Here is a 24,881-nt window from a genome sequence, read left to right as displayed (position 1 = left end):
GTTTTTATTTTATACTCTTTCGGTTTTTTTTTTGATTGGAAAATCAGAAAAGATTGAAAAATAGAAAAATTGAAAATAGAAGAACTTAAAATTCGAAAATCGAAAAATTATACAACGTCAACATTGGAAAGTCGAAAAATAGTAACTTTGCCTTTTATTTTTCGTTTTCTCATTTTTTTTTTAATTTTCATTTTCTCGATTTTATATCACAATTTTTCTTTTTGTCATTTCCTTTCTTTTTTCAATGTTTCTTTCGACTGTCTAATTTTTCGTTTATTAAATTTTTCAAATTATCTATTTTACAATTTTTGGATTCTCTATCATCCAATCTTCCGATTTGCTTTAATTTTCAAAATTTCGATTAAAAAAATATTAGGTTTTTTCAAGTTTTTTTCTTAAATTTTTGAAGCACTTGATTTCCAATTTTTTGATTTTTCGAAGTTTTTATGTTATAATTTTTCTTTTTTTCATTTTTGATTTTTAAATTTTTACAATTTTGAAATTTTTCCAGTTTTTGATTGGAAAAGTTGAAAAATTGGACCTTTCATTTTTATTGTTCAGTTTCTTTATTGTTTCAATATTTTTTCGATTTTTTTATTTTTCTTTACTTAATTTTACAATTTTTGGACTTCTCTATTGTGCGATTTTCCGATTCCTTTAATTTTTGTCTTCCACTTTTTGAATTTTTCCATTTAACAATTTTGAAAATTTTTCGGTGTTTTGATTCGAAAGGTTGAAAAATTGAAAAATTAAAAATCGAAAAACCAAATAACCCCAAAAATTTAGCAAATCGGAGAAAGAGGAAAATCGGAAAATCGAAGAATTGAAGAAACGAAAAATTGAAACGTTGAAAATCTAAAAATCGAGAAACTTGAAAACCTAAAAAATTAATTAATGGAAAAATTGGAAAACCCAGAAATTGTAAAAAAAGGTGTAACTTTGATTTTTATTATTCATTTTCCCGATTTTTTAATTTTCATTTTTCTCCATTTTATATCACAATTTTTAGTTTTTTCGTTCCCTTTATTTTTTCATTTTTTTTTCGATTTTATAATTTTTCCTTTTTTCAGATATTTAATTTTGCAATTTTTGGATTGGATTTTACAGTATCTCACCTTTTCGATTTCTCAATTTTTCGTTTATTAAATTTTTTATTGATTTTCAATTTTAAGATTTTTCAAAGTTTTCATTTGTATTCTTTCGTTTTTTCATTTTTGATTTTACAATTTTGGAAAATTTCCGGTTTTTTCATTCGAAAAATTGAAAAAGCGAAAAATTGAAAAATAGTAAAAATTGAATAAACAAAAAAAACCCCAAAAAATGAAAATCGGAAAAAAGAGGAAAATCAAAAAATTGAAAATCGAAGAACTGAAGAAACGAAAAATTGATGAATCGAAAAATTTGAAAACGTTAAAATTGTCAAGTAAAAAAATTGTAACTTTGATTTTTATTTTTCATTTTCCTTATTTTTTTTTTATTTTCCTTTTCTCGATTTTATTTCACAATTTTTCGTTTTTTCATTTCCTTTATGCTCCAATGTTTCTTCAATTTCTATGTATAATTTTTAGTTTATTCAATTTTCTGAGTTTTCAGTCTTCGATTTTTCAATTCCTCGGTTTTCCAATTTGAAATTTATCAGTTTTTTTTGGATTTCTGAATTTCCCGATTTCTTTAATTTTCAAAATTTTGATTTTACAATTTTCGTTTTTTTGGATTTTGCACTTTTCTGGTTTTTAAGTTTTTCAGTTTTTAATCTTCCGATTTTTTAGATTTAAGAGTTTTCATTTCATTTTTTTTTTTCGTTTTTTTTATTTTTGATATTTAAATTATACAATTTTGAAGTTTTTCTATTAACTATAAATTGCAAAATCGAACCAATGGAAAATCGAAAGAACTGAAGAAACGGAAAATTGAAACATTGAAAAATTAAAAATCGAAAAAGCTTATTGAATCGAAAAATTGGAAAATTCCAAAATTGTGAAATCGAAAAATTATAGAACGTCAAAATCTGTAGTTGAAAAATTGGACCTTTGATTTTTATTGTTCAGTTCCTTTATTTTTTCAATGTTTTTTTCGATTTTGTATTTTTTTTACTTAATTTTTTAAAATTTTGAGTTTTACAATTTTTGAATTTTTCTATTATCCCATTTTTCGTTTTCGTTTCTTGAATTTTCCAAATTCTTGTGTTCCAATTTTTAGATTTTTCCATTTTTCAATTTTGAAAATTTTCCGGTTTTTTGATTCGAAAAGTTTGAAAAATCGAAAAACTAAACGAAAATTTCAAACACTGAAAACTAAAAAATTGGAAACTTAAAAATCGAAAACAATTAATAAATCGAAAAATTGGAAGAAGAAAAAACGAATTGAATGGAACAATTGGATAATCCAGAAATTGTAAAATCGAAAATTATAAAGGCGAAAAAGTGTATATTTGATTTTTATTATACATTTTCCAGATTTTTTTTTATTTTCATTTTCCCGATTTTTTATTTTCCATTTTCAGGATTTTATACCACAATTTTTTGTGTTTTCATTCCCTTTTTCGATTTTATAATTTTTCCTTCATTCAGATTTTCAGTTTTGCAATTTTTGGATTTCGGTGTCCCATTTTCCGATTTTTTTAATTTTCAATATTTCAATTTAACAGTAACTCATTTTTTCGATTGTTCAATTTTTCGTTTCTTAAATTTTTAATTGATTTCCAATTTTAAAATTTTTCAAAGTTTTCGTTTTTGATTTTACAATTTTGGAAATTTTCCTGTTTTTTGATTCGAAAAGTTGAAAAAGCGAAAAATTGAATAGAAATCGAAAAAACAAAAAAAAAATGAAAATTGGAAAAGAGGAAAATCGAAAAACAGTGGGAAACCAAAAAATTGAAAATCGAAGAACTGAAGAAACGAAAAATTGATGAATCGAAACATTTGAAAGAAGAAAAAACGAATCTAAGAAAAAAAATAGATAGAAAATAGAAAATTGTAAAATCGAAAATTTACAAAACGTCAAAATTCTAAAATCAAAAAATTGTAACTTTGATATTTATTTTTCATTTTCCCAATTTTTTAGTTTTCCTTTTTCCGATTTTCAATTCCTCGGTTCTCCAAAGTGATATTAATTTATGAGTTTTGCAATTTTTGGATTTCTGAATTATCCGGTTTTCCGATTTCTTCCATTTTCATGATTTTGATGTTACAATTTGGTTTTTTTGGATTTTGCATTTTTCCGGTTTTTAAGTTTTTCAATTTTTATTTCCAGTTTTTCGTTTCTTCAATGCATCAAGTTGTTGACTTCCAATTTTCCGATTTCTCAAAGTTATCATTTAATTTTTTTTCGTTTTGTAATTTTTTATATTTAAATTAAAAATTGGAAAACTCCAAAATTGTGAAATCGAAATATTTTAGAACGTCAAAATTCAAAAGTTGAAAAAGTGGAACTTTTATTTTTCTTGTTCAGTTCCTTTATTTTTTCAATGTTTTTTCAATTTTGTAATTTTTCTTTACTTCAATTTTCGAATTTTCAATTTTACAATTTTTGGGTTTCTCCATTGTCGGAATTTCCGATTTCTTTAACAAATTTTCCGGTTTTTTGATTCGAAGAGTTGAAAAATTAAAAATCGAAAACCCAAAAAACCCCAACAATTGAGAAATCGACGTAAGAGGAAAATCGAAAAAAGTGGAAAATCGAAAAATTGAAAATCGAAGAACTGAAAAAACGAGAAATCGAAATATTGAAAAAGTGATAAACTAGAAACTAAAAAATCGAAAAAGATTGTAAAATCAAAAAACTGAAAAACTATAAATTGCAAATTCGAACCAATGGAAAATCGAAAGAACTGAAAAAACGGAAAATTGAAACATTGAAAAACTAAAAATCGAAAAAGGTTATTAAATCGAAAAATTAGAAAACTCCAAAATTGTGAAATCGAAAAATTATAGAAAGTCAAAATCCCGAAGTTGAAAAATTGGAACTTTGATACTTCAATTTTTTAAATTTTCAATTTTACAATTTTTGGATTTCTCCATTGTCTGATTTTCCGATTTCCGTAAAAATTTTCCGGTTTTTTGATTCGAAAGGTTGAAAAATTAAAAATCGAAAAATCAAAAAACCCCAACAATTGACAAATCGACATAAGAGGAAAATAGAAAAAAGAGTGGAAAATCGAAAAATTGAAAATCGAAGAACTGAAGAAACGAGAAATCGAAATATTGAAAAAGTAATAAACTAGAAACTAAAAAAATTGAAAAAGATTGTAAAATCAAAAAACTGAAAAACTATAAATTGCAAAATCGAAGCAATGGAAAATCGAAAGAACTGAAGAAACGGAAAATTGAAACATTGAAAAATTACAAATCGAAAAAGGTTATTGAATCGAAAAATTGGAAAACTCCAAAATTGTGAAATCGAAAAATTATAGAACGTCAAAATCCCAAACTTTAAAAATCGGAACTTTGATTTTTATTGTTCAGTTCCTTTATTTTTTCATTGTTTTTTTCGATTTTGTAAGTTTTCTTTACTTCAATTTTTTAAATTTTCAATTTTACAATTTTTGAATTTCTCCATTGACTGATTTTCCGATTTCTTTAAAAATTTTCCGGGTTTTTGATTCGAAAAGTTGAAAAATCGAATAATTGAATAATAGAAAAATTAAAAATCGAAAGACCAAAAAAGCCCAAAAATTGACAAATCAAAATAAGAAGAAAATCGAAAAAAGTGGAAAATCGAAGAACTTAAGAAACCAGAAATCCAATTGTTGAAAAACTAAAAAACGAGAAACTAAAAAATGGAAAAAAATCGAAAAATTGGAAAAAAGAAAGAACGAATCCAATTGAAGAATTGGAAAACCCCCAAAATTGGAAAATCGGAAAATTATAGAACGTCAAAATTGTGAAGTGAAAAAAATTGTAACTTTTTTCGTTTTCCCGATTTTTTAATTTTCGTTTTCTCAATTGTATATCACAATTTTTGGTTTTTTCATTAATTAAATTTCTCAAATTTTCTATTTTGGAATTTTGGATTTCTTAATTATCCGATTTTCCGATTTCTTTAATTTTCAATATTTCCATTTTACAGTAGTTGGTTTTTTCAATTTTTCACTTTTTCGACTTTAAAATTTCTCAAGTTTTGATCTTCCAATTTTTGAATTTTAATTCTTTCTTTAATTCTTCAAGTTCTTGGTTTCCAAGTTTTAGATTTGTAAAAGTTTTCATTTTATACTTTTTTGTTGTTTCATTTTTCAGTTTTCGATTTTACAATTTTGAAATTTTTGATTTGAAACGTTGAAAGATCGAATAATTGAAAAATAGAAAAATTAAAAATCGAAAAACCAAAAAACCCCAAAAATTGACAAATCGAAATAAGAGGAAAATCGAAGAACTGAAGAAACGAAAAATGGAAATATTGAAAAACTGAAAAACGAGAAACTAAAAAATCGAAAAAAATCGAAAAATTGGAAAAAAGAAAGAACCAATCCAATTGAAGAATTGGAAAACCCCCAAAATTGGAAAATCGGAAAATTGTAGAACGTCAAAATTGTGAAGTGAAAAAAATTGTAAGTTTTTTCATTTTCCCGATTTTTTAATTTTCATTTTCTCAATTTTATATCACAATTTTTGGCTTTTTCACTACTTAAATTTCTCAAATTTTCCATTTTGAAATTTTTGGATTTCTTAACTATCCGATTTTCCGATTTCTTTAATTTTCAATTTATAGTAGTTGGTTTTTAAATTTTTCACCTTTTCGATTATAAATTTCTCAGTTTTTGATCTTCCAATTTTTCAATTTTAATTCCTTCTTTAATTCTTCAAGTTCTTGGTTTCCGAGTTTCAGATTTTTAAAAGTTTTCATTTTATACTTTTTTGTTGTTTGATTTTTGAGTTTTCGATTTTACAATTTTAAAATGTTTGATTCGAAAAGTTGAAAAATCGAAAAATTGAAATTATAAGAACAGAAGAAACTAAAAATTGAAACAATGAAAAACTAAAAATCAAGAAACTTACAAAATCTAAAAAAATCAATGAATCTAAAAATCGGAAGGAAAAAAAACCTTATAAAACTAAATATCCAGAAATTCAAAAATTAAAAATTGAAAAATTGAATAAATGAAAAAAAAATCGTAAAATTGCAAAAAATAAAAAAAAAATAAAAATTATTTTCATTATTGCATATTCAAAATTAAAACAAGAAAAATCAAAAATTGAAAAATTTTACATTAAAAAACGAAAAACTAAAATCAGAATACTGAAAAACCGAAAAATTGAAAAAAAAAATCCGAAACTAAAAATACAAATTAAATTTTGAAAAATTATAAAATGGGAATATTGAAAAATCGAAAAATTGTGAAGGTAATTATTAAAAAAGGCGAAAAATTGTCAAAATAAAAAAACGAAGCAAAAAATTAAATAGTCGAAATTTTGAATAAATAAAAACTGAAAAAAAAACCGAAACGAAAAATTGAAAGCTTAAAAATTGAAAACTTGAGAAATTTTAGATCGAAAAATTGCAAAATCGAAAAGTGAGAAATTTAAAAAAGAAAACTCGAAGAAGTCGCAAAATGGAAGAGACAAAAAAATGAAACATTGTAAAATTGGAAATCAAAAAATTTAAGAAACCAAAAATTGAAAAAACAAAAAATTATAAATTGTAGAAGTAATAAAAAAAACGAAGCGAAAAATTGCGAAATCCGAAAATTGAAAGACTGAAAAATTTAAACTTGAAAACTCAACAAAATTAAAATGAGAAAACTGAAAAGTCGAAAAATTCAAACCAAAAAAGCTGCTGGAGTGTTATTTACACCACAGGGTTTAGTTTTACAGAGGTTTTAAAAAACAAAAATCGCAAAATTATTTATGATTTTTCAAAAAAGTTGGATTTGTGGGCGTACTTCAAGAACTAGGGAAGTTCTGTCAAAATAACCTTCGACCACGTTTTTTTTAAATACCCATTTCGGGTCGCCACACCGTCGTCTCTGTACCGCTTTTATCAAGATTGCCGTTGAGAAGTTCGGTGATTTTTCTTGCAGGACTACTCGAAGGAGTGCCTCCAGCACGTGCAGAAACACCTAATGAAGAACGACGTTCCAGTCACACTGTTCGAGGTGAGAACGTCGACGAGATGAATTCCCGGCTTTTTTTCTCGGCTCTCGGGCACGACCACTGAATTCTAATTAAAACTTTTTCCATTACTCGAACGCCACTGTTATTCTAAATATGACACGGCGACACCCATTAACATTCCGCTCACGTCCCATCGAGAAAAAAAGACGGCTTTTATTCGACGCGACGCACTGATACACGGCTCTTCTTTATTCCAGCCTTACATAGAAGAAATTTATAACCATTTAAGGGACGAGCCGTTCAAGAAATTTTTAGAAAGGTGAGAATAGGTAACGTTAGTTTTGTTTTTTATTTACTTTGTTTTTTTGAGGGAGGAAGGAGTTTTGACTTTTGTTTAGTGAAAAGGGGGCCTTGTACAAGTTGATTTTTTTTGTTTCAGCGAGAAGTACACTAGGTTTTGTCAATGGAAAAATTTAGAGTTAAATATACAGGTGAGTGTTTGAGCGGTGAACCCCTAGAGTTGTCTGTAGTGCGGCAAGTTTAACCCTTGATTACCACATATATTAATTTCGAATATTATTCATTGTTTTTAAGTTTTTATTCGTGGTTATTTCTATTTTTTGTTGAAAAATTGAAAAACCGTAAAATTTCAAATAAAAAATTGTGAATGGAAACTAGAAAAACTAAAAATTGGAATAATTGACAAATCGGAAAATTTGAAGAACTGAAAAATCGAAAAATTTGAAATCGAAAACACCAAAAATAAATCTGAAAATAAAAAAAAAACAAAAATTGAATAGCGAGAAAATGAAAAATGGAAAAACAGAAAAAATTAGTAATGAAAAAAATGCAACTTTGAAGAATTTAAAACTGAAAACTCGAAAAATGGGACAATTGAAAAAATGTGAAAACCTGAAAACTGAAGACCGAAAATTGAACAATTTTAAATTAAAAACTCGAAAAATTGCAAGTTGAAAATTTATAAAACAGAAAAATTGCTAAATAAAATTCAAACAACTGAAAAATCAGTAATTAACAAAAAACAAATGTGAATTAAAAAATTGTAAAATCGAAAAATTGCAAAATAAAAATAGAAAAGGTGAAAAACCAAAAATTTGAAGAATTTAAAATAGAAACTCAAAAAAATTACAAATCAAAAAACTGGAAAACCGAAACATTCAAAAGCCGAAAAATAGAAAAATGAAAATTTGTAAAACAGAAAGTTTGCAAAATAAAACTTAAAATACCAACAACATTGAAAATCGGAAAAACGAAAAATTGAAAAGTTGAAAAATGGGCTAAATTGCAAACTCGAAAAACTAAAAAATCAATTATTAATAAAAAAACGCAAATTAAAAAATTGTAAAATCCAAAAATTGCAAAATAGAAAATCAAAGAACTGGAAAATCGAAAAATTAAAAAGTAGAAAAACCGAAAATTTGAAGAATTTAAAATTGAAACTTAAAAAATTGAAAAACAAAAATGAAATGATTGAAAAAGTCGAAAATGGATAAACTGAGAAATCAAAAAATCGAAAAACCAAAAAATTCAAAAGATGAAAAATCGAAAAAAGAAAATTTGTAAAATAAAACAAAAAGATTGCTAAATTAAACTGGACATAAAAAATGGAAAATCGATAAATTAAAAATCGGAAAAACCAACTACCCAGAAATTCAAAAATTGAAAAACCGAAAAGCTGAAAAAAGGGTTAATTAAAAAAATTAAAATCGAAACACTAAAAAATAGTGATTGAAAAATCAAAAAATCAAAAAAAAAGTTGAAAAATTCAAAATCAAGCCGAAATGTGAAAAATCAAAAAAAAGAAAAACCAAAAAATATAAAAAAAAAGTTGGGGAAACCGGAAAATCGAGAAACGAAAAATCTAAAATTGAAAACCGAAAAAATTGTAATATAGAAATTATAAAATAGAAAATCTGAAAAATCAAAATATTGAAAACTTGAAAAATTTCAAAACAAGACTCGAAAAACCGAAAAATCAGTTACTAATAAAAAAAATGAAAACAGAAAAATAAAAAATCAAATAACTGGAAAATTGAAAAATTGAAAAGTAGAAAAGCCGAAAATTTGAAAAATTTAAAATTGGAACTCAAAAAAATTGCAAATCAACAATGAAATGAACCGAAAAATGGAGGAACTGAAAAATAAAAAAAAATCAAGTTGAAAAATCGATAAATTGAAAATTCAAAATCGAAACACTAAAAATATGGAATGATTAAAAAATCAAAAAATCAGAAAATAGTAAAGTCGGAAAACTCAAAATCAAGCCGGAATATGAAAAAAAAAGTTGAAAATTCAAAAGACTGACAACTCGAAGAAAAGCAAATCGAAAATTGAAAAACTGCAAGATAAGATTTGAAAAACCGAAAAATTATAAAAAAATAAATGTAAATTAAAAAATTGTAAAATCGAAAAAATTACAAAATTAAAAATCGAGGAATTAAGAAATCGGAAAAAAAATGATAACTGGAAAATCGTAAAGTAGAAAAACCGAAAATTTGAAGAATTTAAAATTGAAATTAAAAAATCCAAAAATTGAAAAATCGAGAAAAGAAAATTTGTTAAACAAAGATCGCAAAATAAAACTCGAAGTAAAAAATGGACAACGATAATTTGAAAATCGAGAAAGCTAATATCCGAAAAGTTCAAATGTTGGAAAACCGAAAATTTAAAATTGAAAACTCGAAAAATTGCAGATCTAAAAATTAAAAAATCGAAAAGTTGAAAAATAAAAATCGAGACACTAAAAAATGGAATGATTGAAAAATCAAAAAATCGGAACGAAACCGGAAAAAGAAAAATCGAAAAAGTCAAAATTAAGCCGAAATGTGAAACACAAAAATGATATGAAAAAACAAAAAAGTTGAAAATCGTAAAATAGGGAAACCGAAAAATCTAAAATTGAAAACCCGAAAAATTGTAATAACGAAATTATTAAATTGAAAATTTGGAAAATCAAAGGATTGCAAATCGAAAATTTGTAAAATGAAAATATTGTAAAATAAGATTTGAAAAACCAGAAAATCAATTATTAATGAATTAAAAAATTGTGAAATCCAAAAATTGCAAAATAAAAATCGAATGATGGAGTCATGAAGAAATCGGAAAAATAAAAAATTAAATAACTGGAAAATCGAAATATTGAATTGAAACTCAAAAAATTACAAAAGTCGAAAAATGGAGAAAATTAAAAAAATGAAAAATCGAAACATTCAAAAGCCGAAAAATTCAAAAATGAAAATTTGTACAACAAAAAGTTTGCAAAATAAAACTCGAAATACCAAAAACTTCAAAGTCGAAAAATTGAGAATCGGAAAAACGAAAAACCGAAAAATTGAGAAGCTGAAAAACCGAAAATTTTAAATTGAACTCGAAAAATAAGTCGGAAAATGAAAAATCCAAAAATTCAATATCAAGAAACCGAAAAAAGGAAAGACAAAATTTTAATAATGCAAAAAAATTTGTAAACCAAAAATTGCTAAATAAAATTCGAAAAAACTGGAAAATCAATCATTAACAAAAAAATATGAATAAAAAAATTGTAAAATTGAAAAATTGCTTAATAAAAATCAAATAATGCAGTATTTGAGAAATCGGAAAAATACAAAATCAAATAACTGGAAAATCGAAAAATTGAAGAGGAAAAAAATAAAAAATTTGAAGAATTGCAAATTAATAATGGAATTATCGAAAGATCAAAAAAATGAAAAACTGAAAAAACAAAAAACTGAAAAACCGAAACATTCAAAAGCTGAAAAATCGAAAAATGAAGATGTGTAAAACAGAAAGTTTGCAAAGGAAAACTCGAAATACCAAGAAAACTAAAAATTAGAAAAACGAAAAACCGAAAAATTCAAAAATTGGAAAACCGAAAATTTTAAATCGAAAATTAGAAAGAAATTCGGAAAATGAAAAAAATCAAAAATTCAACATCTGCAAAACTGAAAAATTTAAAGAATTTAAAATTGAATCTCAAAAAATTGTAAATCAATAATAGAATTATTGAAAAATCAAAAAAAAATTGAGAAAATGAATACTCAAAAAATTGAAAAACCGAAAAATTCAAAATCTGAAAAATCGAAAAATGACAATTTGTGAAACAAAAAGTTTGCAGAGTAAAACTCGAAATACCAAAAAATAAAAAATCGGAAAAGCGAAAAACCGAAAAATTCAAAAATTCAAAAACCGAAAATTTTAAGCTGAAAACTCTAAATAAAATCGGAAAATGAAAAAAATAAAAAAATCAACATCAGCAAAACTGAAAAATGGATAAACTGGTAATTTTAATAGCGAAAAACCGAAACTTTGAAGAATTTAAAACTGAAAACTCGAAAAATTGCAAGTTGAAAATTTGTAAAACAAAAATTACTAAATAGTATTCGAAAAACTGGGAAATGAATAATTAACACAAAAAAATGTAAATTAAAAAATTGTAAAATTGAAAAATTGCTAAATAAAATTCGAAGAATGGATTATTGGAGAAATCGGAAAAATAAAAAATCAAATAACTGAAAAATCGAAAAATTGAAGAGGAGAAAAATCGAAAATTTGATGAATTTAAAATTGAAACTCAAAGAAATAGCAAATCAAAAATGAAATTATTGAAAAAACCGAAAAATACAGAAACTAAAAAATCAAAACCTGAAAAACCGAAACATTCAAAAGCTGAAAAATCGAAAAATGAAAATTTGTAAAACGGAAAGTTTGCAAAATAAAACTCGAAATACTAGAAAAATTTAAAATGGATAAATTAAAAATCGGAAACATGAAAAACCGAAACATTCAAAAGTTGAAAAACGGAAAATTTTAAATTGAGAACTCGAAAATAAATCGGAAAATGAAAAAATCCAAAAATTCAACACCAAGAAAATGGAAAATGAAAAAACAGAAAAATGTAAAAACTCTAGAATTTAAAACTGAATGCTCGAAATTGAAAAATGTGAAACCCTGTATACTGAGGGAAATCGAGAAATTGAACAATTTTAAATTAAAAGCTCGAAGAATTCCAATTTGAAAATTTATACAATAGAAAAATTACTAAATAAAATTGGAAAAACTGAAAAATCGATAATTAACAAAAAAAAGTTAAGTAATTAAAAAATTGTAAAAGTAATTGAGAAATCGGAAAAATAAAGATTCAAATGACTGGAAAACGGAAACATTGAAAAGTAGAAAAACCCAAAATTTGAAGAAATTAAAATTGAAACTCAAAAAAATTGCAAATAAAAAGAAATGAAAATCCGAAAAATGCAAAAGTTGAAAAATCGAAAAATGAAAATTTGCAAAACAGTAAGTTTTCAAAATAAAACTGGAAATACTAAAAAATGGAAAATCGATATTTCAGAAATCGGAAAAGTTAAAAAATCGGGAAAAAAGTCGAAAAATTCAAAATCAAGTCGAAATATGAAAAAACAAAAAAGTTGAAAAATCAAAAGATTGAAAATTCGAAAAATTACAAAATAAAAATGGAGTAATTGAGATTATTGAAAAAGCTGGAAAATGCAGCAACTGAAAAATAAAAAATGTAAAAACCGAAAAATTCAAAATTTGAAAAATCGAAAAAAGAAAATTTGTAGAACAGAAAGATTGCTAAATAAAACTCGAAATAAAAAATATAAAATGGATAAATTAAAAATCAGAAAAACGAACAACCGAAAAATTCGTAAGTAGAAAACCGAAAATTTAAAATTGAAAACTAGAAAAATTGCAAATCAAAGAATTAAAAAATCCCAAAATTGGAAAATGGGTTAAATTACAAAATAAAAATCGAAACACCAAAAAATGGAATAATCAAAAAATCAGAAAGAAAGAAAAATAGGAAAACTCAAAATCAAGCCGAAATATGAAAAAACAGAAAAAATGTGAAAAAAAAAGTTGAAAATTCAGAAGATTGAAAACTCAAAAATTGAAAATCTATAATTGAATAAATTGCAAAATAAAACCAAAAACTCAATTATTAATTAAAAAAATACAAATTAAGAAATTGTATGACAGAGAAATTACAAAATGAAAATCGAAGAATGGAGTAATTAAGAAATCGAAAAATCAAATAACTGGAAAATCGAAAAATTGAAAAGTAGAAAAATCGAAATTTTGAAGAATCGAAAAAAGAAAATTTGTTAAACAAATATTGAAAAATAAAACTCCAAATAAAAAATGGAAAATCGATAAATTGGAAAAGCGAAAATTTTAACTTGAAAACTCGAAAAATTGCAAATCTAAAAATTAAAAAATCGAAAAGTTGAAAAATGCAAAGTAAAAATCGAAACACTAAGAAATGGAATGATTGAAAAATCAAGAAATCGGAAAAAAGAAAAATCGAAAAATTCAAAATTAAGCCGAAATGTGAAGAACAAAGAAGATATGAAAAAACAAAAAAGTTGAAAAATTGTAAAATGGGGAAACTGAAAAATCCAAAATTGAAAACCCAAGAAATTGTAATAACGAAATTATTAAATCGAAAAGTTGAAAAATCAAAAGATTGAAAACTCGAAAAATTGCAAATTGAAAATTTCTAAAATTGACAAATACCGAAATAAGATTTGAAAAACCGAAAAATTAATTATGTATTAATAAAAATTATAAAATCGAAAAATTACGAATTAAAAATCGAATGATTTATTTTTCTGAATTAAGAAATCGGAAAAATAAAAAATCTAATAATTGGAAAATCGAAAAATTGAAACTCAAAAAAATTGCAAATCAAAATTGAAATAATTGAAAAAGCGGAAAAATGTAGAAGGGAAAATTAAAAAAAATGAAAAACCGAAACATTCAAAAGCTGAAAAATTGAAAAATGAAAATTTGTACAACAGAAAGTTTGCAGAATAAAACTCGAAAAATGGAAAATCGAAGAATTAAAAATTTAAAAACCCGAAAAATTCCGCAATAAAGATCGATAAACTAAAAAATGGAATGATTGAAAAACCAAAAAATCGGGAAAAAAAAAATCGAAGCCGAAACATGAAAAAACAAATACATAAGTTGAAAACCAGAAATTCGAGAAACTAAAAAATCGAAAATTGAAAACCCAAAAATTAGAATGAGAAAATTATAAAATCGAAAAGTTGGAAAATGAAACTTTGAAAAGTCGAAAATTAGCAAATTGCATTTGTAAAATTGAGAAATTGATAAATAAAATTCGAAGAACTGAAAAATCAACTAATTATTATTAATAAAAAAAAAATGAACATAAAAAAATTGTAGAACCAAAAAAATACAAAATCAAAATTGAGCGATTAAGTAATTAAGAAATCTGAAAAATAAAAATCGAGGAAAAAGGAGAAACTGGAAAATTTAGAAGCAGAAAAGTTGCAAAATAAAGTTCGAAATACTAAAAAATGCCAAATTTGAATAAAGGAAAATTGAAAAGTTCAAACAAAGAAATTGCAAAATGGAAAAACAAAATAATTTGAAGTCGAAAACGCTAAAAATTGCAAAATCGAAAAAATTATAAAATCCAAAAATGGAATAACTGAAAAATCGCAAAATCATATCGTAAATTCCAAGAGAAAAATATAAAATCGAAAAGTTGAAAAATCAGGAAAATTGAAACATAAAAACTGGAAAACTAAGAAATGGGATGATTGAAAAATCAAAAATATCGAAAAAATTCAAAATCAAGCTGAAATATATATATAGAACAGTTCGAAAATTGAAAAACCGACAAATCGAAAAAACTGAAAACACCAAAAATGAAAAGTTGAAAAATTATAATGGAAAAATTGAACAATTAAAAATAATAATTGAAAAACCAAACATTAAATTATCTAAAAATTGAAAATTCGAAAAAAATCCAAAAATCGGCAAATTGAAAAATCAAGAAACTTAAAAATGGGGCGGTTGAAAAATCAGAAAGTCGAAAAACTGAGGAATCTTAAAATTCAGAAACTGAGAAATAGAAAAATTCAATTTTGAATACTTAAAAATTAATAATGAACAAACTGAAAAATTGAAAAAACGAAAAATTAAGCTTTTTGAAAATTGCAAAATGAAAGTCGGACAGTGGAACAACCGAAAAAGTACAAATTGTAAAATCGAGAAACTTAAAATTCTATAAATTAAACAAATGAAAAATCGGAAAGTTGAAAAATTTGAAATTGAAAACTCGAATAAAGGCAAATCAAAAAATTGAAAAATGGAAAACTGAGCTGTCGCAAGATCGAGAAACTGAAAAGTTTGAAAAATCGGAACTCAAAGAATTGGAAGATCTATGTAATAAAAATCGAACAGTAGAATAATGGAAAAATCGTAAAATCGGAAAACTGAAGATTCTATGTATAAAATTTATAAACCACACCATACAAGTTATTGAAATTTCCGCCAGTTTGGATTCAATTCGCCGCCGCCGTTCTTTACCGTGAAACTAACGCATCAACATATCGAAACTAATTCATCTCGATTGATTTTTTCCTAAAGAGAACCGACTGGCCACCATCGGAATATCTCTCGCGGCACCGCATGAATAAGTTATTACCCGGTGGAGAGGCCGTCCACATTTGCATAATTCGCCAGCAGAATCCCTCCGAGTTATTTGTAAAGATTCCTCGATGTGACGTTCGGAAAACTGCCAGTGCAATTTCCTCCTCCAAATTTAGCCAAGCCGCTTTTTCCTCCGTCGCTATCGCGTCGTCGGCCTCTTCGTGCGCCACGACCATAACTCATCGTAAAACTCATTATCGGGGGGCTCGTATTGTTACCGTACGTGGCCACTTTCCCAACCAGACACAACTTCTTATTCATCGGCCGGCTCGTTTTTATTCATTAGCTCGTTATTGGGGTTAACAGTGAGATACCGAGTCGGTACTCGACTCCTTCGCGAACTAAACCCGTAAAATAAATACGCCCTTCAGGCGCACGACCCGTAAAAGCGCCATAATTTTTAAACCGATCGATATCACCCGTAAATATTTGTTTTATTTGGAATATTTCAAGTTCGGAGGCGATCTGGCGTGTTGTTTACACGATGTATTTTTAGGAGTCGTTATGTCAAACGTGCTAGGTGGAAATACCGTACGCTATGAATATTTATTTATTCATGGGGTGATTTACGGCGGGGGGGTATTGTGTTGGGGAATTTTTTACTTTACTCCGACACGACACGAACAAACAGGAAATCAAATATTTAACCGACTCGATACGGATATTTACTTACACAAATCCCGACGGAAACAACAATTTACTTTCCATTTTCAAAGAGTTCTAATCAAAATTCACCTTGTTCGCGACGATCGCACGGATATCGGAGATAATCAGCCCATCAGTATTCCTTCCGCGCCTTTTTAAAACCCTTACCGATATTTTTTAGACGGGGAGAGTGATCCGCACGGCTCCGGTGTCGCCATCATTTACAACGATCCAAGAGACTTTATTTATTGAGCGGTAGTCGAAATTTAGTGACGGGCGACGGGAATTTTTCATGCGGTGTCGCTCTATTTGAAATTGTAATGACGGCGAAAATAACGAGCGCCGAAATAAAACGCGTTTCCGGAATTGAGTTTTCGGCCGGAACGCGGAAATGGCGCAGTCGGTAGGATGCGATCGAGCAAAGTCGCAAAAAATTAAATACAATAGTTTTGTTACAAAAAATAACTAGAAAATTGGCAAAAAAAATTAAGTAAGCTTATTGGAGATGTAAGAAACAGTTGTATTATGAAGAAGATTATGTAAGAAGCGAATCAAGAGCTAAAATAAGACTTTTTAATTTTGTATATGGAAATAAGTATTTTGCAGATAACATTCACCACAATTGAGATAGGGCGGGTAGGCAGGGCTTATATTTTGCCCTGTTTTTCTTAATATACATAGCCATCTTTTTACAGGAAGAAACTTAGAACATACTTAAAATGGTTCATTTTTGCAAGCAAATTTGGATTTTAGTTTAGTGGAGTCTAGTTGCAAAATCTATATTTCCTTATACAAATTTAAAATTTTAAACATATTTTAAGTTTCATGTTATGAAAAAAAGTCTACACATACTAATAATAACAAATCAAAATATAAGCCCGCCCACCCGCCCTATCTCAATTTTGGTGAATGTTATCTGCAAAATACTTATTTCCTGACAAAAAATTAAAAACAATTTTTTGAGTACCGTGTTGTTAAAGGAATACTGTGTATATTAAGAACAAAAGCCAAAATATAAACCCCGCCCACCCACCCCGTCTCAATTGTGATGATTTTTTTATTCTTAGAAACTTAAAACACGTTTAAAGTAGTAAATATTTGTAAGGAAATGGGGATTTTGCAATTAGGCTCCGCCCCTAGGTCTGTCAACGAATGAAAACTGCATTACTATTTAGATCAGGGCAGGTATGGGTGGGGCTTTGATTTTTTCTTAATATGCAAAGTATTCTTTGAACAACACGATACTCAAAAATTTTTAATTTCTCCTAGAGAAATAAGGATTTTGCAGTTAAGCTCCGCCTTCTTGGCTCACGACGAATTAAAAAAAATCATTACAATTGAGATCGGGTGGGTGGGCGGGGCTTATATTTTGCCTTTTTCTTCTTAATATACATAACCATCTTTTCGCCACAAGAAACTTAGAACATGGTTAAAATGGTACATTTTTGCAAGGAAATATGGATTTTGCAATTATGGGGCGGAGTCTAATTGCAAAATCAATATCTCCTTTTACAAATTTATAATTTTAAACATATTTTAAGTTTCATGTTCCTAAAGAAGTCTACACATATTAAAACAAAAAGGCAAAATATAAGCCCGCCCACCCGCCCTATCTCCATTGTATTTAATCTTATCTGCAAAATACTTATTTCCTTGCAAAAAAGAAGTATCGTGTTGTTAAAGAAATACTGTGTATATTAAGAAAAAAAGCCAAAATATAAACCCCGCCCACTCACTCCATCTCAATTGTAATGATTTTTTTATTCATAGAAACCTAAAACACGTTTAAAATAGTAAATTTTTGTAAGGAAATATAGATTTTGCAATTAGACCCCGCCCCTAGGTCTGTCAACGAATGAAAACTGCATTACTATTTAGATGAGGGCAGGTGTGGGTGGGGCTTATTCTTTGGCGTTTTTTTTGTTAATATACATAATATTCTTTGAACAGCACGGTACGCAAAAACATGTTTTTAATTTCTTGTAGAGAAATAAGGATTTTGCAGTTAAACTCCACCGTCTTGACTCACGACGAATAAAAAAAATCATCACAATTACGATAGGGCGGGTGGGCGGGGCTTACATTTTACCTGTTTTTCTTAATATGTGCAGACTTACTTTGATAGCAACAAACTTAAAATATAACTAAAATGGTAAATTTTTGTAGTAATAAACTTAAATTGCCCACTTTTCTTGTATAACCCTTTAAATAGGGCAAAAGTTGAATATGTATAATATGTATAATAAGGAAAAATAGAAAAATATAAACCCCGCCCGCCCACCCCATCTCAATTGTGATGATTTTTTTATTGATAGAAACTTAAAACACAATTAAAATGGAAAGTTTTTGTAAGGAAATATGGATTTTGCAATTAGGCTCCGCCCCTACGTCTGTCAACGAATGAAAACTGCATTACTATTTAGATCAGGGCAGGTATGGGTGGGGCTTTGATTTTTTCTTAATATACATAGTATTCTTTGAACAACACGATACTCAAAAATTTTTAATTTCTCCTAGAAAAATTAGGATTTTGCAGTTAAGCTCCGCCTTCTTGGCTCACGACGAATAAAAAAAGTCATTACAATTGAGAGAGGGTGGGTGGGCGGGGCTTATATTTTGCCTTTTTCTGCTTAATATACATAGCCATCTTTTCACAACAAGAAACTAAAAATATGGTTAAAATGGTACATTTTTGCAAGGAAATATAGATTTTGCAATTATGGGGCGGAGTCTAATTACAAAATTGATATTTCCTTTTTCAAATTTAAATTTTTGCACATATTTTAAATTTCATGTTGTGAAAAGAAATCCAGACATGTTAAAACAAAAAGACAAAATATAAGCCCGCCCACCCGCCCTGTCTCAATTTTGATTAATCTTATCTGCAAAATACTCATTTCCTTACAAGAAATTAGAAACATGTTTTTGAGTATCGAGTTGTTCAAAGAATACTATATATATTAAGAAAAAAAGCCAAAAATATATACAACACCTCAATTGTGACAATTTTTTTTATTATTAGAAACTTAAAACACGTTTAAAATGGTAATTATTGGTAAGGGAATAGGGATTTTCCAATTAGGCTCCGCCCCTACGTCTGTCAACGAATGAAAACTGCATTACTATTTAGATCAGGACAGGTATGGGTGGGAGTTTAATTTTTTCTTAATATACATCATATTCTTTGAACAACACAATACTCAAAAACATGTTTTTAATTTCTCCTGGAGAAATAAGGATTTTGCAGTTAAGCTCCGCCTTCTTGGCTCACGACGAATAAAAAAAAATCATTACAATTGACACAGGGTGGGTGGGCGGGGCTTATATTTTGCCTTTTTCTTCTTAATATACATAACCATCTTTTCGCCACAAGAAACTTAGAACATGGTTAAAATGGTACATTTTTTCAAGGAAATATGGATTTTGCAATTATGGGGCAGAGTCTAATTACAAAATCGATATTTCCTTATACAAATTTAAAATTTTAAACATTTTAAGTTTCATGTTGTGAAAAGAAATCTACACAAACTAAAACAAAAAGACAAAATATAAGCCCGCCCACCCGCCCTATCTCTATAGTGATGAATCTTATCTGCATAATACTTATTTCCTTACAGGAAATTATAAACATGTTTTTGAGTATCGTGTTGTTAAAGGAATACTGTGTATATTCAGAAAAAAAGCCAAACTATAAACCCCGCCCACCCACCCCATCTCAATTGTGATGATCTTTTATTCTTAGAAACTTAAAACACGTTTAAAATAGTAAATATTTGTAAGGAAATATGGATTTTGCAATTAGGCTCCGCCCCTAGGTCTGTTAACGAATGAAAACTGCATTACTATTTAGATCAGGACAGGTATGGGTGGGAGTTTAATTTTAATAATAATATACATCATATTCTTTGAACAACACAATACTCAAAAACATGTTTTTAATTTCTCCTAGAGAAGTAAGGATTTTGCAGTTAAGCTCCGCCCCCTTGACTCACGACGAATAAAAAAATCATCGGAATAGAGATAGGGTGGGTGGGCGGGGTTTATATTTTATCTTTGTTTTTTTTCTTAATATACATAGACATCTTTTCACAACAAGAAACTTAAAACATGATTAAAATGATACATTTTTGTATGGAAATATGGATATTTCCTTATACAAATTTTCCATTTTAATCATGTTTTCCGTTTTATGTTGTGAAAAGAAGTCTACACATATTAAAATAAAAAGACAAAATGTAAGCCCGCCCACCCGCCCTGTCTCGATTGTGATGATTTTTTCTGTCCACTGTGAACCAAGGGGGCGGAGCTTAACTGCAAAATACTTGTTTCGTTGCAAGAAATTAATAACATGTTTTTGAGTATCGTCTTGTTCAAAGAATACTATGTAAATTAAGAAAAAAAGAAAAATATAAACTCCACCCACCCACCCCATATCAATTGTGATGATTTTTTTAATCTTAGAAACTTAAAATACGTTTAAAATGGAAAATTTTGGTAAGGAAATAAGGATTTTGGAGTTAAGCTCCGCCTTCTTGGCTCACAACGAATAAAAAAAATCATTACAATTGAGACAGGGCGGGTGGGTGGGGCTTATATTTTGCCTTTTTCTTCTTAATATACATAGCCATCTTTTCACAATAAGAAATTAAAAACATGGTTAAAATGGAACATTTTGACAAAGAAATATGGATTTTGCAATTATGGGACGGAAACTAATTTTAAGTTCCATGTTCTAAAAAGAAATCTACACATATTAAAATAAAGAGGCAAAATGTAAGCCCGCCCACCCGCCTTGTCTCAATTGTAATGATTTTTTTATTCGCCGTGAACCAAAGGGGCGGAGCTTAACTGCAAAATACTAATTTTTTTACAAGAAATTAAAAAGATGTTTTCGAATATCGTCTTATTCAAAAAATACTATGTATATGTATTAGGAGAAAAAAGACAAATATTAACCCCGCCCACCCACCCCATCTCAATTGTGATAATTTTTGTATTCTTAAAACTTAAAATACATTTAAAATGGTAAATTTTTGTGAAGAAATATGGATTTTGTAATTAGACTCCGCCTCTAGGTCTGCCAACGAATGAAAACTTCATTGCTATTTAGATCAGGGTAGGTTTGGGTGGAGCTTAATCTTTTGTTAAATTTTTCCTTAATATACATAGTATTCTTTCAATAACACGATTCTCAAAAATATGTTTTTAATTTCTTGTAACGAAATAAGTACTTTGCAGTTAAGCTCCGCCTTCTTGGCTCACGACGAATAAAACAAATCATCACAAATGGGATAGGGTGGGTGGGCGGGGCTTAAATTGTGTCCTTTTTCTTAACATACGCAGTCGTCTTTTCAGAACAAGGACCTTGAAACACGTTTAAAATGGTAAATTCTTGTAGACAAATATGGATCTTGCAATTAAGCCCCGCCCCTCGATTTGACAACGAATGAAAAATTCGTCACAATTGAGAATTGAGATCGGGGCGGGTCTGGGTGTGGCCTAATCTTTTGGCTTTATTTTTTTCTTAATACACTTGGTATTCTTTCAACAACATGATATCAAAAACAAGAATTTTTCAGTGAAGCTCCGCCCTCTTGGCTGAAGACGAATAAAGAAAATCCTCACAATTGAGATAGGGCGGGTGGGCGGGTCTACATTTTGTGTTTTTTTTCTTAATATCTGTAGACTTATTTCGACGAAATGTTGTAAAAGTGTCAAATATTCTAACTCTTTCAAAGGTTTTAAGGCTTTCAAGGATGCCAAAAACTCTTAAGGACTACAAGGATTTCAGGAATTTAAAAAAATGAAAAAAAACTAGAGAAACCGGTAATTTAAGAAATCTAAAGGGATTTCAGGGATTTCAAAAATTCCGAAGATCTGACAGATTGTAAATATTTAAAAATTGGAAAGTTGATAAAAATCTTAAAGATCTAAAAATATTTAAAATTCTAGGGATACTGAAGTATCTGAAAGTAAAGAAAATCTGAAAAGTCTAGAGATTATAGAAATTCTAGTGATTCTAGATTCTAGAGAGTTCTAAAGATTCCAAAGTTTCCAGGGGTTCGAAAGATGTAAAATCTTAGAAATTTTAAAGAACCTGGGAGTACTATTGATCCTAGAAATTGAAGAAATTTTAATACTTTTATTCTTTCTTTAATTTTTATAAATTAGAGATTCCAAAATTCTTCAGTTTATAAATTTTAGAAAATTTGAAAAATTTAGAAGTGAAGGGAAAATGTGCTAGACCTAGAAATCTTGCAAATATTGGAAAAGGTTGAATTTCAAATTTCTGGTATAACTTGGAGCTTGATAATTTTAGAAATTTAGAAAAATATGGAAATTTTGAAAAATTTGCAAATTACGAAAATTCCCAAAAATTAAAAGAAATTAAAAAAATATTAACTCTCGAAATTTCAAAACTTTACACAATCTTAAGATTGCAGACCCCAAAGATGATAAATAAACTAAAGTTTTATGTTCTAAATAGAAGAAACATCCAACAAAATCTTCAAAATTGTAAAAATCTTGGAAGCATCCTAGAAATTATAAAATTTCTAATAATTCTGAAGTACCCAAAATTTCGAAAGATTGTTAAGACTCCAAGGACTCTGAAAACTCTAAAGAATCAAACGTTAAAAAGGTTTTTTAAATTTTGTTCCAAATATTTCAAAAATGTTTATAAAACGCATGATTCCAAAGACTCTAAACGAAACAAAAATCTTAAAAATCGTAAAAATGATTATTTTACACATTTTAGAGATACGAAAAATTTCAAAGATTTAAAGACTCTTGGGGTCTATTAATTTTAGAAAATGTGGAAATATCTAGAAAGTGTGAAAAATCTGGACGACTTAGAAATCTTGAAAACTGAGGGAAATGTTGAATTCTGGCATATCGGAAGACTGATATTTTAACATTTAGAAAGTCTGGAAGTTCTGAAAATTTAAAAAATTCTGCTAATACTAAATTTATGTGCCCCGCCCACCCACCCTCTCTTTTCTTAAAATTTATGTCATTTGCCAAAATCGGTCTTATTTTAGCAGCTACTAAAAATGTAACATTTTTTGTATATTGGGAAATTTTTCAGATATTTAGCTAATTTTAAAAGTGTGACTGCTTCCGAATCACTCCCTAACATGATTTTTATCGGGCGACTACGTGACCAATTGACACAGAATTTCCCTAGCCTGGAAATATTTACATTTTCCGACTTAAAATCTTGTTTGATTGATTTTAAAAGATCCAGATCATTATTGTAGATTTCTTCTTAAGATAGCTCTGCTGCGGCTCAGTTAAACCGACTATAACGATATTTTCGATGGCGCAGTCGGTCAGATGCATTCCAAGAACGCCGTCATCGCGGTTTACACAATAAGCACCGTAAGCCCTGCCTACAGCCGCTTGAATAATGTACTTTTTGATGTCGGTCGGAAATGAATCCGGCCCGCCCGATCCGAACAAAAAGCCGGAAAATTGTATGAAATTTCGCCGCAACCAAAATACTTCCACATTGTTATTCAAATAAATCCGCGAATTATATTCTTCAGTTCCCATAAATAAACTCTAAATATACGCAATTGTGTTCCGTCCGGGTTCGAGCCCCAATTACGCTTAAAAAAAAAAAACGGAATTTATCTCCCGAAAAACGATTCCGTCCTAAGTAAATATTTTACGTTCGAAATTAATTTGCGGACATTAAAGAATTAAGACTGTTGTTTCGCGTCGCAGCTGACCATGAACGACTTCAGCGTCCACAGGATAATAGGCAGGGGCGGCTTCGGCGAGGTGTACGGCTGTCGGAAGGCGGACACGGGGAAGATGTACGCGATGAAGTGTCTGGACAAGAAGAGGATAAAAATGAAGCAAGGGGAGACGCTGGCGCTGAACGAGCGCATCATGCTGTCGCTGGTCAGCACGGGCCAGGATTGTCCCTTCATAGTCTGTATGACGTACGCGTTTCACACCCCCGACAAGCTCTGCTTCATCCTGGACTTGATGAACGGCGGCGACTTGCACTACCACCTCAGTCAGCACGGCGTCTTCAACGAGTCCGAGATGAAGTTTTACGCCGCCGAAGTGATATTAGGTGAGACGATCACCCCGAGCGTCGCACCCCAAAACCATAAACCGTGCGTTTCAGGTTTGGAACATATGCATAGGAGGTATATTGTATATAGAGATTTAAAACCTGCAAATATTCTATTAGACGAACACGGCCATGTTCGGATATCAGATTTAGGTCTAGCCTGTGATTTTTCGAAAAAGAAACCCCACGCTAGCGTGTAAGTACGCCACCCCCACCCGCCCACCAGACTAACCCGTCACTCCACAGAGGAACTCACGGTTACATGGCACCGGAAGTGCTGTCGAAAGGCACGGCGTACGATTCCAGTGCGGACTGGTTCAGTTTCGGCTGCATGTTGTACAAATTACTGAAGGGCCATTCGCCTTTTCGTCAACACAAGACCAAAGACAAGCACGAGATCGACAGGATGACACTGACAATGGTAAACACGGGGCGGGGAGCCCTCACACACGCCGCATTAATCGATCGTTGCTTTCCAGAACGTCGAACTTCCCGATTCGTTCAGCAAAGAACTGAAGTCCTTACTCGAAGGGCTGCTGCAAAGGGACGTCGATAAAAGACTGGGCTGCAAGGGCAACGGGTAAGGGAGGGGGACGTGTGCG

The 24,881-nt window shown here is 28.6% G+C and overlaps 1 protein-coding gene across 1 annotated transcript in view; it reads left to right on the top strand.

Moving 5' to 3' along the window:
- The window catches only part of LOC135132977 (G protein-coupled receptor kinase 1), a 151,882-nt gene that overhangs the window by 103,236 nt on the left and 23,765 nt on the right, over positions 1 to 24,881 (top strand). The window contains exons 5-11 of the mRNA XM_064061195.1: positions 7,016 to 7,090; positions 7,307 to 7,368; positions 7,489 to 7,540; positions 23,922 to 24,279; positions 24,334 to 24,475; positions 24,526 to 24,700; positions 24,759 to 24,859. Of these exons, the coding sequence (XP_063917265.1) occupies positions 7,016 to 7,090; positions 7,307 to 7,368; positions 7,489 to 7,540; positions 23,922 to 24,279; positions 24,334 to 24,475; positions 24,526 to 24,700; positions 24,759 to 24,859 (965 nt within the window). The remainder of the gene's footprint in view (positions 1 to 7,015; positions 7,091 to 7,306; positions 7,369 to 7,488; positions 7,541 to 23,921; positions 24,280 to 24,333; positions 24,476 to 24,525; positions 24,701 to 24,758; positions 24,860 to 24,881) is intronic.

This window comes from Zophobas morio, unplaced genomic scaffold (genome assembly GCF_036711695.1).
Source record: "Zophobas morio isolate AGI-343-1 ecotype UQ-CSIRO unplaced genomic scaffold, CSIRO_AGI_Zmor_V1 ptg000021l, whole genome shotgun sequence".
In the NCBI taxonomy this organism is placed as follows: Eukaryota; Metazoa; Arthropoda; class Insecta; order Coleoptera; family Tenebrionidae; genus Zophobas; species Zophobas morio.
The sequence above is the reverse complement of the archived record's forward strand: the minus strand, read 5'-3'. Positions and strand labels throughout refer to the sequence as shown.